This window comes from Zootoca vivipara, chromosome 8 (genome assembly GCF_965207765.1).
Source record: "Zootoca vivipara chromosome 8, rZooViv2.hap1.1, whole genome shotgun sequence".
Lineage (NCBI taxonomy): Eukaryota > Metazoa > Chordata > Lepidosauria > Squamata > Lacertidae > Zootoca > Zootoca vivipara.
In genome coordinates this window covers 38,982,306-38,998,344 of record NC_142591.1, presented here as the reverse complement: position 1 = coordinate 38,998,344, position 16,039 = coordinate 38,982,306, and the positions used below count along the sequence as shown (strand labels likewise).

Genomic DNA, 16,039 nt, shown 5'->3' with positions numbered 1-16,039 from the left:
ATTGACTTTTTTCCTCTTGGGGAAACAATATTTATAGTCCAATATTTATAAAGGCCTATCTTTGCCTCAGCTATATAGCTGTGACTCTTCCCAGTGCTAACAGATCAATTTTACAAAGTGATGGGGCCGGACTAGAATTATTATTCAAAGGTCCCACACAGGTTTATTCTGTTTTCAGGTCTCTTCATTTCCTGTCCTTTCTCAGTAAAATCACATAGACTACAGGTGAGGCATGGGTTTCTTCAACATTTTTAAGTAGACAAACATTTACAGATTGAGGCCTAGCAGGCAAAATTCTAATCACATGTGTTTCAATGCCAGGGAACCAAGTTCACCTGCAAGTTTGTTTCCAGTGTGTCTCATTCTCATTGTTTTTTGCAGAGGAGAAAAATGTTTGAGATTAGAGAAAGGGCTCAGAGAAAGGCAGGCAAATGCAGGAGCTTGGGAAGCTAACAATGGAATACAGCAGCTAGTACATCATCAGGTACAAGAGAGTTGGGTAAATAAATGCCATATAAACTTTTCAAAATCTTTTTCAACTACAGTGTTACCTCTGGTTAAGAACTTAATTCGTTCTGGAGGTCCGTTCTTAACCTGAAACTGTTCTTAACCTGAAGCACCACTTTAGCTAATGGGGCCTCCTGCTGCCGCCGTGCCGCCAAAGCATGATTTCTGTTCTCATCCTGAAGCACTGGGATGAAGGTGATTAGACCCAAAGTTCATCCATCACATGAAATAGGCACACTTCTATCATTTGGGCTGCTGGAAACTAAATTGACAACTACATCACGTGGACTGTGTGAAAAACATATGTGCATAAGCAGCACCAATCCCATGATAAACTCCTGTTTGAAAGCACCCTTTCTCACCTATTGATCCATACTCATGGATATGCTTAGCTGTTAGAACTGCCCAAGAAAACTATTAATAGGATTTTGATTGCTGCTTGCTTGCCTGCCTTTGCAAGCTATAAATTATAGTATTTTAAAATTCCTTCATTCAGCCTTAAGACCTGCTTTGGGAACCTCAAACCTGACAGACGCTTTGATCCAATAAAAGGTAGCAATTTTAGCCACCTTGTGCTTCTCAACTGTTTTATTGGCATCTGCTTAGCTTTACATGCTAAAAAATGTGTTTCTTGATGGTTGTGGTGGGGCAGTTTAGTTGGCCACAATGCTAGTTAAGTTAGTTTCGTTTGCACATAGTTCTTTCTTTCTTTCTTCGTCCCTCCCTCCCTCATTGCACATTGGGTATGTTTGCAACTGTGAAAAATTATACCTTTCATCATGGTGCAAAACTAATTAGAGGGTCCATTTGTTGATAGTTGTGTTGAATAAAGGGTGCAGAAATGTTTCGTCCTTGACTGTAAATGAGAGTTTCTGTTTCTCTGATGTTTGTGCCATGTTGCAACATTTAATGGGGGTGGGTGAGGAATTGAAGATGTTATAGTTCACTGAGGTTTGGGCAGCCTCTGTGGCTAGGAGTGCATTTATACAGCTACAGCTGGTATGCCAACTACAGCCATTCTTGGAGTGGGGCAGACTGGCCACGTTGATTCATGCACTGGTAATCTCTAGACTGGATTATTGCAATATTCTGTGTAAGAGGCAACCTTTGTGCCTGGTTCAGAAGCTCCAGCCGGCGCGAAATGCTGCAGCTAGACTGCTGATGGAGACAGGCTTCTGCCAGCACTAAAAGCTAGTGTTTAAAAGCTTGCAATGGTTACTCATTTGTTAACAGACTAGGTTCAAGGTTCTTGTATTAATTAACAAGGCCCTTACAATTTGGGTCTGTAATAAATTAAGGTACGCCTGATTCCTTATAACCCAGCCCCAGCTGCTCTGGGCCGCTCCCCACAAAATATTTAAAACACAATAAAACATGGTTCAGATGCACAGTTTGTAACTTCTAGAAGCCATTTAGTCAGTATTGTGGCTCTAATCCTGTGGAACTCCCTCTCAACTGAGATTAGATAGCCGCCCCCCTTTGCTGAACTTGACAAAGACTTTCCTATTTCAATGGGCATTTTATGTATGTTTCTGTTTCTATGGTGAATTTTTAATTGTTCTTCATACTTTTAAAAAACATGTTATGCACACTGCTTAGAAATTTTTAGTGTTAAGCAGTGTAAAAAAATCATGAAATGAGTAACTATTATGTTTATTTACTTAACTTTTTACTAATATTAATATTTCTGAATGAATCTGATACCCTTTATTCCTTTAATAATATCAGATGGTTGTTAAATGCATTTTGGATGTCAACTATACACGAAAACCTCTATGGAATCAGACCACTGCCAAAAAGCAGAGTCTCATCCTGCACATTAGTCACCCAGAGTTGCATGACAATAACAACAACCCTGGATAGTTATCCCATTCAAGGAATAGCAATGTTCTGATGTCTCTAATGTGTGAGCACTGATACTATACTTCAGAGATGCTGTTAATTAAGCCTTGCTGGTGTGAGAATTTGCTTTGGCTTGTTGATTTTCATCATTATTCTATGTGCTTGTCTCTGGGACCCTAGATACTATGTTGTGATGTCATATTTTTACTGTTGATTTTTCACATTTGCCTATCATTTTTCTACCTAATAAGACATGGGAGGAGCAGGCTTAACAGTTAATCAGGTGCTTCCCAAAAATAAAGTCTTAATTTGCTTCTGCTCCTAACTGGTTACTGATACATACCTATATACCCAGGATTGGTCTGGCCTCTGAGGAAACTATGTAGGCCCAAATGCTCTGACTGCCTTCTGATCCAAGGATAAACTCTGTTTTCAAGTTCACTCACATGGTCAGCTGGTGATGAGACCTGTTGGTTTCCCTACACAACAAAAAAACAACCAGTTACATACTAAAACTTACAAGCAAACATTTATTTCAATCCTTTAACAGTATCAATAGGCATTTAAAGCCTAACAAATTATTTTGTTTATATTGTAGAAGATCAGATTTATATAAGTAGCTTAATTTTTTTTATTTTTCATGTTAAATTTCATGTGAAGCTGGAGTAAGGGCAGCAGAGGTTTTGCAGTGGAAACTGTACTTCTTTAAATGCTGCCAGCACAGAGATTACAAAAGTGCCTTTACTCTCCTTTCTCAATGCAATACATTATGTTGAGCAAATGATATGTAATGTAATCCCATGTTTTGCACACACTGTTTAACAAATGGGCCTTGAGATAGATAGATTTTTTTTTCAACATGGGCGGCCTTTGGAGTGGGCCCTGGAGGAACAGAGGCCATACTGACCTCTTTACATTCTCAGCATTCATATGTTCTTAAATAATGGGTATGGTAACATAGCTAACAGTTTTTATTTGTGTGTAACAAATGGTTTGGTCGCTGAAGAAAAAGTTTCAAAAGTAAATCACATGCATCTATGTGACAATTCCACTCTGTATGAAGTTTTGCCACACTCTTTGTGTCGCCTGCTGAAAGGCTATGTTTATACATGGTCAACACATAGCAGTCTTGTTTGAGAGAGGGACTGTGTGGTGGGGGCAGGGTATACTTCTTCTTGTTGTTGTAACTGGCTGCTGGAGCTGTGGAGCTACAGCTTCTGTTGCCATGTTTATCCTTAATCTGGTTGGGATTGTCCGGAATTGAACCATTCCCTCTCTGGGTGGAATCTGAGCAAATAAAATGTCAAGAAGCCTCAGAGTAGTAGGCTGAACTACCATGTATCATGGTGCCAGATACATATGAGCTAGTGATGATCAATTAGATCAGAGGTCACTAACTTGGTGCCCACGGGCACTATGGTGCCCATGAAGGCTTCCCATGGTGACCTTGGGGAAAACTTTGGCTTTATTTATTTATTTATTTTGTTTTTTTTAAGTAAGTCTCTAAGCCCCTTGAAATAAAATAACGGGACAAAATGTGCAGCTACCTTCTCAGTGGTATCTGTGCAACCAGAGTAGCATGGCTACTTTTTTATATATTCCCTCCATTAGTTGTGGTGGGCTAGTGGAGATTGCTTAGACCAGTCTCTTTCCTACAACCTAAGTTTCTTTCTTGACAGGCCGTGACAGACTCTACTAGCTAACATAAATGCTCCAAAGAAAAACCCCACACAGAATGTTAACATATTTCCTGAAAAGCAGGAAAAGGCTTAACAAAACAGATCTCATGACAAACAAATTAGGGAAGTACTGCAGTAGTGTTTTTCCAGAGCACTAAGTAGCCTTTTCCATTTCTTCTTCTTAATATCATACATAGGCTGCTTGGAATTAGGTGACTGTGTCTTGGGTACTGAACAAATTGACCACTGAACTTTTTTCTGTACTGTACAATTTGCCTCCATTTATTCATTATGTATACCTCAGTCTTCAGTGTTTAAATTACATCTTACAAAGCCTGTAGTGCACATCCCTATGTCTTAAGACTATGTGCTTATTGAAATTAAGGGTGTCAACCAGTGTATTTTTCAGTGCTTGTCCTTCTCTAATCATATGAAGTTTAAAAAGGCATTCATATTAGAGTAGAGATTGTCTGAGACATCATCAATTCAAAGTTAAGTTCCATTGACTTAAAAACTCACTTTGAAATAGGTAGGGCTTCAACAGTGATTCTCCTCTCTCCCAAATTTGAGTAATCTCTCTGCTAGCCAAATACAAAACTGTTGCTTCCAGCTCTTCTCACAATACTCTCCTAGACGAAGCTGTTTCGGGCCCACCCTAGCAGGTGGGCATGACTTGGATTCCAGCTGCTTGGAATAGCCAACTGCCCATTAGTGTCCATTGCACTTAGACCATACCAAAGTGTAAAGTAAGGGCCATTTCACATAGCACCATGACTCATAAATTTTTTTATGATGTATACACTTGTCCACTAGAAACAGAGTAGCCAGGAGCTATTTATTAGTAACTGAGTCTTAAATCCCGTATCACTGGCTATGTTATTTCTATAGCATTAGTAGCAATAACTCAGGTGGGATGAGGACAGAGATTTACATCCGTTAAAAATCACTTATGCCGATAACTCCCTGGTGCTTTGGGACATAATGACATTTGGGCTAAACATGCAAGGGAAAACAAGGTCTCTCCCTTGAGGATAGCTTATTAGGCGGTATTTGGCTACCCACTGCTTTACAGTGGCATCATCCATAAGATACAACGCCAGAGAGCAATAGTGTCATTGTGTTTGGAAGAAACAAACATCTAGCCAGTCCCAGCAACAATTAATTATCAAATATTTCATCTGCCTGATTTTTCTTGGTTCTCCTGTTCATTTTCCCACTGCTCTGTCTGTGGACTTTATAACTCCCTTATAAAGGCTCTTAGGCCTGGATAGCAGGGTCACACAGGTGAAACCAGCCACCCTCTGTTGGCAACCACAGTTTCTCTCCCCCTCCAGTTCTTCCTTTGGAAACAACTCCTTTCTGAAGGCTCTCAACCCTCACAATTGTTGTTCTGGCAGCAGCTCCCATGCAAAGGTTCCTAGGCCACACAGTGGGGCCACACAGGTACAGTCAACCCTAATGGCAACCACAGAGTTTCTCTCCCATCACAGCAAAAGTTTTCCAAATTTTGATTGCTTGATTACTCTTCCTTTTCACCTTCAGGTGCACCAAGGGGCTAAATTAAATTAAAAAATATTAAAACAGTAAATACAGTAAATAAAACTAGCCAAACATAACAACACTTTGAAAATTGCTCACAAAACAACAACAACAACAACATAGAAACAAGAGCAAGCACTGACTATATCACAACAGCCTAAATCCAAAAAGTCTACAGTAAGAGTTTTGAATAGATCTGGCACCCAGGGCCAGCTCCTGGTCTGAGAGCAAAGTGCCGTCTGATAGGCCCTCACCTCTCTTTACAGGCTCTGGGACAATAGGCTGCAGTAACAACAACAGCAGTGAGTGGCTACGTCTAGCTGCTGTTTAAATTTCCCACAATGCCCCAGACTGAAGCTACATCAGGAACAAAGGCAGACATGAAAACTGCAGCGAGACCCAGCCATCTTGCACTGTTTAATGCACTGGGTTGGAAAACTAATTTTAAACCGAGGGGCAGTGGGACTCAGGGCAGATGTCAGCGATGAGCTATTCCAAGTCACTGAGGCCCAACCATCAGTTGCCTAAGGGTGCCAGATGCTAACTTTGGTTCTTCCAGCAATGTCCCTTGAGAGACAATTTCATAAACAAGGTGCCCCCACCCAAAATATACGGCACCTGAAGAAAGGGAATGGGGTGATGGGGAATAGATACATTACATATTATTTGGAAGTACCTAATACAGGTTGAGAGACTTCACAATTGTCCTTTTTCAGGATTTGTACTAGTGACCTAGATCAGCATTTCTCAACCTTGGATCCTCAGATGTTCTTGGACTGTAACTTCCATAAACACTGACCACTGGCCCTGATGGCTAAGAATGATGGGAACTGTAGTCCCACAACACCTGGGGACCCAAGGTCTAGAAAGGCTGATCTAGATGCTGATTCCTGAATTTATATTCATCTGTTCCTCCTCATTTTGGATTTTCAGGAACCATTACTGAAGGCCTGTCAGTTATTTGGAGACAGCATGATACAACTAGTGGCCTTGGCTTGGCACAAGTTTTACAAAAGTTAGAGGATAATAATGCATGAGGCAACTTAAAAGCACAGAGGCTTGCAGTCTGCTCAAAATGTTAAAGTGCTTTCAAAGAATGAAGTGAAATGTCATTCATATATAGACACAGTCCCAGCGAAGGCTGGGCAGTGGGGCAGAGCCAGTTGCTGTAGCATTTTCTCCCCCTTCCTCCTCATTCTTCTGTGAAGTTGCAGAGTGAGCAGAGCAGGGAGGGTGAATCACAGACCAGGAGCCAATAAAACGTTCACGGAGGCAAGGACATTGTGCATAGCTGACAAAGTAGAGTCAGGAAAAGAGAGAGAGAGAGGCAGAAGCAGAAGCAGAAGCAGAAGCAGAAGCAGAAGCAGAAGCAGAGTGATCAAGAGCTTGTAAAATATCAGCATGAGGGAAATAGTTCATATCCAGGCAGGCCAGTGTGGAAACCAAATTGGAACCAAGGTAAGGGGAATTATTATTATTACTAAGTTGTATTTAGCACCCGGTGGCTCCAGTTGTAAATCCTTGTGGTACAGTAGGATTTTCTGTTTTGTGCTATTGGGACCCTCTTTCTTCAGACACCCTTCTGCAAAATAAGATACAGTACTTTTGGAAAAGTATGTTTAATTCATTAGTGCCTTAAGAATTTAGGAAGAAAGTTATAAATATTTTTTTTCTCCTAAGAGTTTCACTTGTTTTGGGGAGAAGTTTCTTGTTCTGCAGCAAACTCTGATTATAATTTTGTGTGTGCTCACATACGCTAGAGAGTGGGAAACCACCAAAACGGGAACTAAATAGCTCATCTCTTCCATGTTGACCATAAAAGGTTCTGGAAAAAACAGAAACCAAGGGAGAAAAAAAACTAAGGCAGCAGCAGAGATGGGGGAATTAACCCAAACTAGAAAGGCTGCTGGAGATTTTAACCGTTTTCTCTGTGGTTTGAAATCTTGATATGAATCTGCTTAGCTTTTGACCTCTATCTCCCCACCCCCACCCCGGCAACCCCACTCTATATATTCTCTGCTGTTCAAGCCTAGAGCAGGGAGGGGCTCAGAGGAGCAGCCTTCAAACATGCCAAGAATTCGGCAGCTGTTGCTTCAACGCATGCCTTAGAGGCCTTTTCTGTCCCTGCCAAGGATTGGTGGGTTTCGATGACTTGCAATTAATGGCAGAGATAAAGAGTAAGGGAAACATGCATACACAGAGCTGGGTGTGTGGGGAGAGAGCTATGAGGATGACTACCTTCTCAGATAGTTTGTCTCACTTTTCTTTTCCTTTGCCACTCAAAAGTTTTGGGAAGTGATAAGTGATGAACATGGTATCGACCCAGCTGGAGGCTATGTTGGTGACTCACCATTGCAGCTGGAGAGGATCAATGTCTACTACAATGAATCATCCTGTAAGTGCACCATTGTTGTCCAAGGGCTAAGCATAATGTGATCTTATGGGAGGAGAAGCGATGAAGAAAGCAAAGAGGTTGCTCAGTTTCCTCTATGTACTTGATTAAGTGTGTGTGTATGTTGTTCAATCTCAGCTGTTACAGTTCTATGCTCACTGCTTACTTTGTTGGCAATAGCAGGCAGGTAACTTAGAAAGAGGGACGAGGGTGGCACTGTGGGTTAAACCACAGAGTCTAGGGCTTGCCGATCAGAAGGTTGGCGGTTTGAATCCCCGCGACGGGGTGAGCTCCCGTTGCTCGGTCCCTGCTCCTGCCAACCTAGCAGTTCGAAAGCACGTCAAAGTGTATATTCCTGCGTATAAGACTACTTTTTAACCCAGGAAAATCTTCTCAAAAGTTGGGGGTTGTCTTATACACCGGGTCATATTTCTTATATGGCGAGCATATCCCAAACTCTGTATTTTAACTGGAAAAGTTGGGGGTCGTCTTATACGGCCAGTCGTCTTATACACCGGAATATATGGTAGATAAATAGGTACCGCTTCGGCGGGAAGGTAAATGGTGTTTCTGTGCGTTGCTCTGGTTCGCCAGAAGCGGCTTAGTCATGCTGGCCACATGACCTGGAAGCTGTACGCCGGCTCCCTTGGCCAATAACGCGAGATGAGCCCGCAACCCCAGAGTCGGTCATGACTGTACCTAATGGTCAGGGGTCCCTTTACCCTTTACCTTAACTTAGAAAGAGTGTGTGAACTACAGCTTACAGCATCCTCAGCAAGCTTTACCAATGGCCAGGGATGATCAGAACTTATTCATTAACATCTGGCAGGCCAGAGGTTCCCCACACGTGGCACAAACACAAAAAATTGGTACTTGGACACATAATTCAATGTATTTTATTTCAAAATTTGAAACGAAACTTTAAAAACAAAAGGAAGATTTGCGAAGATTGACTTAAAAGTGCTTTGAGCAAACTGGAGTGGAATCCCATATGGAATAGGAGGAAAGGGGAACTAGACAGGAGGACAGTCTCAGTGTGCTGTACTGCACTTTGTCCTCCCCCCCCCCCCAAAAAAAGTGGAATAAAATATAAGCTAATTTCCTGGCTTTTTATTTTCTTGCACAGAGTAGAAACACAAGCAGCTTAAGGAGACATCAGTTTCACCATGATCCTCCCTTCGCTAGCTTAATGCTGAAGGGCTGACCTCATTGCTTTGTGTTTGTGCTCACAGTATTGCAGTCTTCTATTTTGTAGAGGCCTTCAGCTTCTACATTCATGGGAAAGCTTTTCCCTGTCCCACAGAAACCCATGTAGATTATCTGGTTCTAAGTCTTCCTGCCAATAGTTAATTTGTAAAGAGAGAAGAGCCCATTACTTAAAACACTTTGCTTCCCACTTCTGTCCCAGATATGAAGGATGAGGTGATTAGTCACTCAAGGTACTTTCAGACTGGTGGTGTTTAGTACTATAGTTCACTGTTCTTCCGCTGAATCGTACATGCGGAATTGCTAATGACTTTCTACACATTGGAGGATGTAGTGCTCTGAGTAGTCTATCCAGCTGTGTTCCATCTACACCAGGCATCCCCAAACTTTGGCCCTCCAGTTGTTTTGGACTACAATTCCCATCTTCCCTGACCACTGGTCCTCTTAGCTAGGGATCATCTGGAGGGCCGCAGTTTGGGGATGCCTGATCTACACTACTAGGCATAACATAACTGTGTGGGTGGGGTGAATGGAACGTTCAATTGAGCATGTCATTTTAGCAGCATGGCTTTTAAAAATAAAAATGTGAAATTCTGCAGTATACAGTAACATTGATTAATTTAAGCACACTTGTGCAACTAACTTAGCAGAACATGCTTCTAAAATTAACGGGAAACGCAGCATTTTAAAAAACGAACTTCTCAATTTGCACTAAAACACGTCTTTCATATAAGCACTGATGCTGCTTACTAGAAAGCTTAATGGTGAAAAATAGTGAAAAATGTGGAAAACACAAGAGAACAATGATTTTATGGTAACATCACACAGATGCCCTGTAAAAAGCAATAAAGACTAATGAATTTACTATAGTGTAAGTCTTAACTGACTATAGTTCATTTTGTAAGATGCATCCATTGGCAGGTATAGAAACACAGAACTGCAGAGGAAAATAACGTAAGCAGCAGTGAGGTTAGAAATAAATGAAATGCAAAAAATCCAGAGTAAATGCCTGGTGTGGAAGCACCCTCTCATATAAAATGAAAGTTCTTTTCCACATGTATATAAGCAGGACTTGAATCTTCTTCACCTTCCAAAGGATAAGTCTTCGTAGTGAACCTCTGAGCCCATGCTCAATTTAAAGACTGCTTGTTATAAGAGTTATAGTGAGCAAATGATCCTGTTCAGCTCCAACCTTTAACTTAATGAGCTCCAAGCACTTTTGCCTTTTGATTTAGGAAAGTTCATGGAGGACAAAGTTTGCAGCACCAGCTAAGCTAAGCCATGATTCACTAACAGCAGTTCCCTAAATGCCAGGAACCATTGTCCCAGCCCAATAGCATAAAATCCTGCCATTCTTTACAAATATGAGCATGTTAAGCGTTTGTCCTGGATGCATTCCAGACTGGGTGGTTCATTCTCTTTCAACTAAAGACTTCCAACACTTTTGGTTGGGTTAGGCCTGCCACCTCCCCTCCTTCCATTTCTGGCTGATCAGTGCTACACAGTGCCTGTGATATCTATCTGTTCTAATCCCCCTGCAGTTCGCAGCATTGTTAGCAGATAGGAAGGGAGAAAGCAACTTTCCAGCCATGGTGGTGCCTGGTATAAGAGATAACAGTGAGACTATACCTCCTCTTTACATCTAGTTGTTTAAAAGAGTCACATAAACTCAGCTATGGACTCTGCTTGCTAAAGTAACTTTAGGGGTTGACACAAGTAGGGAAGCCAAGAGCTAATACAGGCAAGGGAAACCTTTGAAACCCACACCCCCCAGATATGGTTGAACTACAGCTCTTGATTTGCCTTAGCAAGTATGGGCGATGGCCAGGGATAAGAGGAGTTGTAGTTCAGCAATATCTAGAGGGCTACTGATTCTCCATTGCTTCTCTGTAGTGTGAGTCCCAACCATATATATTTGGGAACAAGCCCCATTGAACACAGTGGGATTTACTTCTAAGTACTGCCCATTGCTAGGGACCCAGGTGGCGCTGTGGTTAAACCACTGAGCCTAGGGCTTGCTGATCAGAAGGTCGGCGGTTCAAATCCCTGTGACGGGGTGAGCTCCCGTTGCTTGGTCCCAGCTCCTGCCAACCTAGCAGTTCGAAAGCTCGTCAAAATGCAAGTAGATAAATAGGAACCGCTACAGCGGGAAGGTAAACGGCGTTTCCATGTGCTGCTCTGGTTTGCCAGAAGCGGCTTTGTCATGCTGGCCACATGACCTGGAAGCTATACGCCGGCTCCCTCGGCCAATAATGCGAGATGAGCGCGCAACCCCAGAGTCGGTCACGACTGGACCTAATGGTCAAGGGTCCCTTTACCTTTACTGCCCATTGCTAATGGAAAAATGATAGCATTTTCCTGTTCCTATATGTACAATTTTCTAGAAGAACAAAACTTAGAAGAACAAAATTAATTTCTTTTAATGTTGATTTCCTAACAAATGTATTTATAATGACTCCTGTCACCCCTGACTATTGGCTATGCTGGTTGAGCCAATTGGAGTAGGAATCCCACATCTGTAGGGTCAGTGGATTCCCGCCCCTGCCTCAGGATACGTTTACAACCAGTGTCCTTTATCACATGTCCTTTCATTTCATCTTTAAATTTGTTGTCCCAGTACTTATCTCTATGTTTCCTCTGCATGTGCACTTCTTCCTCTCTAGATTGTGGGCTCATGTTTTCTATTGTTTTGTTTCAAAAATAGCACCAGCTTGCACAATTCTATTCAGGTACCTATAAACTTGCTAAGAACTTTAATATGATATGCAAACAAGGGATTACAGGGGGTGGGGGTGGAGAAAGCGATCCAGGGGCTTGTGAAGTTGCTGCATTGTACAGAATGGAAACCGCACCCTCTGTCACCAAAACAACTAAGCAAATTTTATGTGGTGAATGTAAACAAGATCAGCTGGGAATAAAGACTTTGACAATACTGTAAAGGAAAAGGGTCAGGCCATTGGTCACAATAAGGGACATTACGTTATATTTCCCCAAACATTTGTGGGGAAGTAGAGCTATACATTAAACTGAGCTACTAGATACAGTGATAAATAATTATAATTATGTATTTGATGTAGCAAGCAACTGTAATAAATTAAATCCCAAAGCAAGATGCGTTTCATTTTTCTTATAGCTCAGAAATATGTGCCCAGAGCAATCTTGGTGGACTTGGAGCCTGGAACCATGGACAGTGTGCGGTCTGGTCCATTTGGACAACTCTTTCGGCCTGATAATTTCATCTTTGGTGTGTATATGATTGTCCATTACAAATGCAGGTGGAGTTTGGTGTATATATTGCAGCAAAGTGCAGAAATAAATAAATTACTCCTGGCAAACAAACGGTTCTGGGTACAGTACAAGCTCATATGGCCTTTATGGAATCATGAGATTAACAAAAAGGTCTAATACTAAATGATGGGAGGGGGAAGAGGAAGCAAGTAAAGCCTGACGAAAACAATCTATAGGTGGTGACTTAAGAAGGAATAAGCAAGGGAAGACTCTGTTGCCTTTCTGTCTCTCATCCCAATTGGGTCAGGTAACCTATTGCGAGCATTGCTGCTTTCCTTCTAACAGATGATGAAAATAGGAAGGAAAATGTAAATCGGGGTGGGAAAACTGTGACTTCTCAGATGTTGTTGAACTCCAGTGCTCACCATCCCTGCTTCATTGGCCATGCTGGTTTAGGCTGATGGGAATGAAAGCCCTAAAACATCTGGAGTGCCACAGTTCCCCACTCTGAGGTAACCCTTGTTTACTGGCAGTTTGGGCCAATGTCTCTCTCTAAGTCAGGAAAGGGCACATGACCCACAAGCTACATGCAGATTGTCAGTGCATTTCTATGTGACTTTTCTGGAGTCTTTTACAAAAATGAAGTAGTGGGCTCTTGGCCACATAATCACAATGCTGACCAACATTGTTGGTCTTGAAAATGTGCAAGGAGAATGAGAGATGCACAGAATAAGCTATCTGTGACTGGAAAATAAAAGTGGTCCAGTCAAAGTATGGGTCTATGGGGTAATCTCTTTTGTAAATAATTTTTTTAAAAAAGTCTTTGTAAATGATTACAGATTTATGGAGTGCTTTTGGACATGATGAAAGCAACGCCTTGGTTTTAAACGTAGTCAAAACAGTGCAGCATTTTATGTTACTTCTGTGGTGCCATCATGCCACTATGTACTTGAGGAACATGTGGAATGTTTTGGACATTTTGGACACATTTGGCAGTTAAATGAGCTCTCAGTGTAACTCTGTTTAAATGTTTCCCACAAAGTCTATGCTTAAATGCACACAGTGGATAAATACGAATATTTCGAAGGTGGTGAGGACAGCATTGCTGCCTACATTCAGAGTCCCTTATTATTTCATGAGTCGTAAACCTATTCACCTCTTCCCCTTTTGTTGTGTTATCTCAGGACAAACAGGAGCTGGAAATAACTGGGCCAAAGGACATTATACGGAAGGAGCAGAGCTGGTAGATTCAGTGCTTGATATAGTAAGAAAAGAATGTGAACACTGTGATTGCTTGCAGGGATTTCAGCTCACTCATTCTCTTGGAGGAGGAACAGGTTCTGGGATGGGAACGCTACTGATCAGCAAAATCCGAGAGGAATATCCTGATCGGATAATGAATACATTCAGTGTCATGCCATCTCCTAAAGTCTCCGACACTGTTGTGGAACCATACAACGCCACACTCTCAGTCCACCAACTGGTTGAAAATACAGATGAAACCTACTGTATCGACAACGAAGCCTTGTATGATATTTGCTTCCGTACTCTGAAGCTTACCACTCCAACATACGGAGATCTGAACCACTTGGTGTCCGCTACAATGAGTGGGGTAACTACATCGTTACGTTTTCCTGGTCAGCTAAATGCAGATCTGCGCAAGTTGGCAGTGAATATGGTTCCATTCCCACGCCTACACTTCTTTATGCCAGGATTTGCTCCACTGACTGCCCGAGGGAGCCAACAATACCGGGCTCTCACAGTCCCGGAACTCACGCAACAGATGTTTGATGCCAAAAATATGATGGCAGCTTGCGACCCAAGACACGGACGGTATTTGACAGTAGCTACAGTCTTCCGAGGTCCCATGTCCATGAAAGAAGTTGATGAACAGATGCTTGCCATTCAGAACAAGAACAGCAGCTACTTTGTGGAATGGATCCCAAATAACGTCAAAGTGGCAGTTTGTGATATAGCACCCCGTGGCCTCAAGATGGCCTCTACCTTCATCGGCAACAGCACAGCTATCCAAGAGCTCTTCAAAAGAATCTCAGAGCAATTCTCAGCCATGTTCAAGAGAAAAGCTTTCCTTCACTGGTTTACAGGAGAAGGAATGGATGAGATGGAATTCACAGAAGCAGAGAGCAACATGAATGACCTTGTGTCGGAGTATCAGCAGTACCAAGAAGCGACAGCAAATGATGGAGAAGAAATTTTTGAAGATGAGGAGGAAGAAATTAATGAATGAAGTCTATCAAATGCTGTTCTAAAAATTATTAAGTCTGAATAGCTAGCTCTAGTTCTAATCTTTTGCAGGATAGTAAAGAATATAACAGACTTATTTTTCAGGACTATGTTGTTTTCCTCAAACTGTGAATCAGAAAAATCACCTTAGGCTGCAATTTTAAGCACAGTTACTTGAAAGTGAGTGTTGATACCAGCAGGACTTGAATCATCAAAGGAAATGTGTTTTGCAGTGTTATTGAGGCTTTTGCGTGCTATTCTGTACTAAGTATATAGTATTGAGTTGCTGGGAACAAACTGTTAATAAAAGGAATGGAAAAAGTCTAATATGTCATATATTAAATGCATACCTGTATAAATGAATGCTCAAACATGGACATTTAAAGACTAAAATAATAATAATACCATTTCTTTACACTAGTAGCTCGGTTGTCAAACCTCACACAATTTTATGATAGAATCCGAGTCCTTCACTGGGGTCAAAAAACAGGAGTGTTGTGCTTCTCCATTCATTTATAATATTGAATTGGCATAGTTAAATGGTTAGGTCTTTCATTCAAATGCACATGCCCACACATAACTTTTCTCACTCCTGTGCCTTTCACAAGTACTGTCAGTTCACACAGGGAGATTCTGAACCAAAAGGCCAAACAAGTGTTCTGTGTGAATCAAGTGTGAGCCTTCCAATACTTGCCAGAATCCTCTGTAGCAGAGGCAGAGCTTGCATGAGAGACTCATCATCACAGAAAGCTTGGGACCTCCATACTGACACGCTAACAAACGTGATACTTTCCTGCATAGGAAGTATTTGCCCTTTCATTTTTATTATCCATTTTTGTTTTGTTGACTGTGTTGCCAAGATATTCATGCAAATTTCCCCTTCCCTCTTAAAAGACTTAAGTATTCCTTGCAACATTCAAATTAACTCACAGCATCATGTTATTTCATGTCTGGATATTTCCTTCTCTTCAACATTCTCAAGCCTCATCCACTTCCCCCAACTACAGCAGTTGAGCAAACAAGCATATGAACACACCTCCCATTTGTTGAGCTTGTTCTCCAATTTGAAATTTTTTAAAACTTGAAGTATAGTATGAACCTTAAAAATCCCACCTGCAGTGTCAGGAATTTCATAGCAAAATCCTATGCATGCCAATTCAAAAAGCCCCACTGAAGTCAATAGAGACTTATCCCAGGCAAGAGTACCTAGAGATGTAGGGTTCAGAACTTGCAGTAATACAGAGAAGTATGGAAAATAAATTGAATAGCTGGTTAGAATGCTCTGCCAGAGCTGAGGGTTATTACATGCACGTTAGCTGCTGCTCTCCAGAGAGATACTTCTGGGTTTTAGAAAATATAAGAACCGGAAAACACAGTGGCGGCCTCCCAGTAAGAGCAAATA

At 41.6% G+C, this 16,039-nt stretch overlaps 1 protein-coding gene across 1 annotated transcript; it reads left to right on the top strand.

Annotated features, from left to right (window-relative positions):
* Window positions 1-6,866: 6,866 nt before the first annotated feature.
* Window positions 6,867-14,964, top strand: TUBB6 (tubulin beta 6 class V). The gene is made up of 4 exons (XM_035125935.3): window positions 6,867-7,025; window positions 7,854-7,962; window positions 12,299-12,409; window positions 13,578-14,964. Exons 1-4 carry the CDS (start codon window positions 6,969-6,971, stop codon window positions 14,639-14,641), a joined length of 1,341 nt encoding a protein of 446 aa, XP_034981826.1. The 5' UTR covers window positions 6,867-6,968; the 3' UTR covers window positions 14,642-14,964.
* Window positions 14,965-16,039: the final 1,075 nt, after the last annotated feature.

Bases quoted from the DNA above. Each gene is read 5' to 3' on its own strand.
- TUBB6 (XM_035125935.3), top strand. From the start codon at position 6,969: ATGAGGGAAATAGTTCATATCCAGGCAGGCCAGTGTGGAAACCAAATT. The intron at 7,963-12,298 runs GTAAGTGCACCA...TTTTTCTTATAG, and splicing joins CTACTACAATGAATCATCCT to CTCAGAAATATGTGCCCAGA. The intron at 12,410-13,577 runs GTGTGTATATGA...GTGTTATCTCAG, and splicing joins GCCTGATAATTTCATCTTTG to GACAAACAGGAGCTGGAAAT.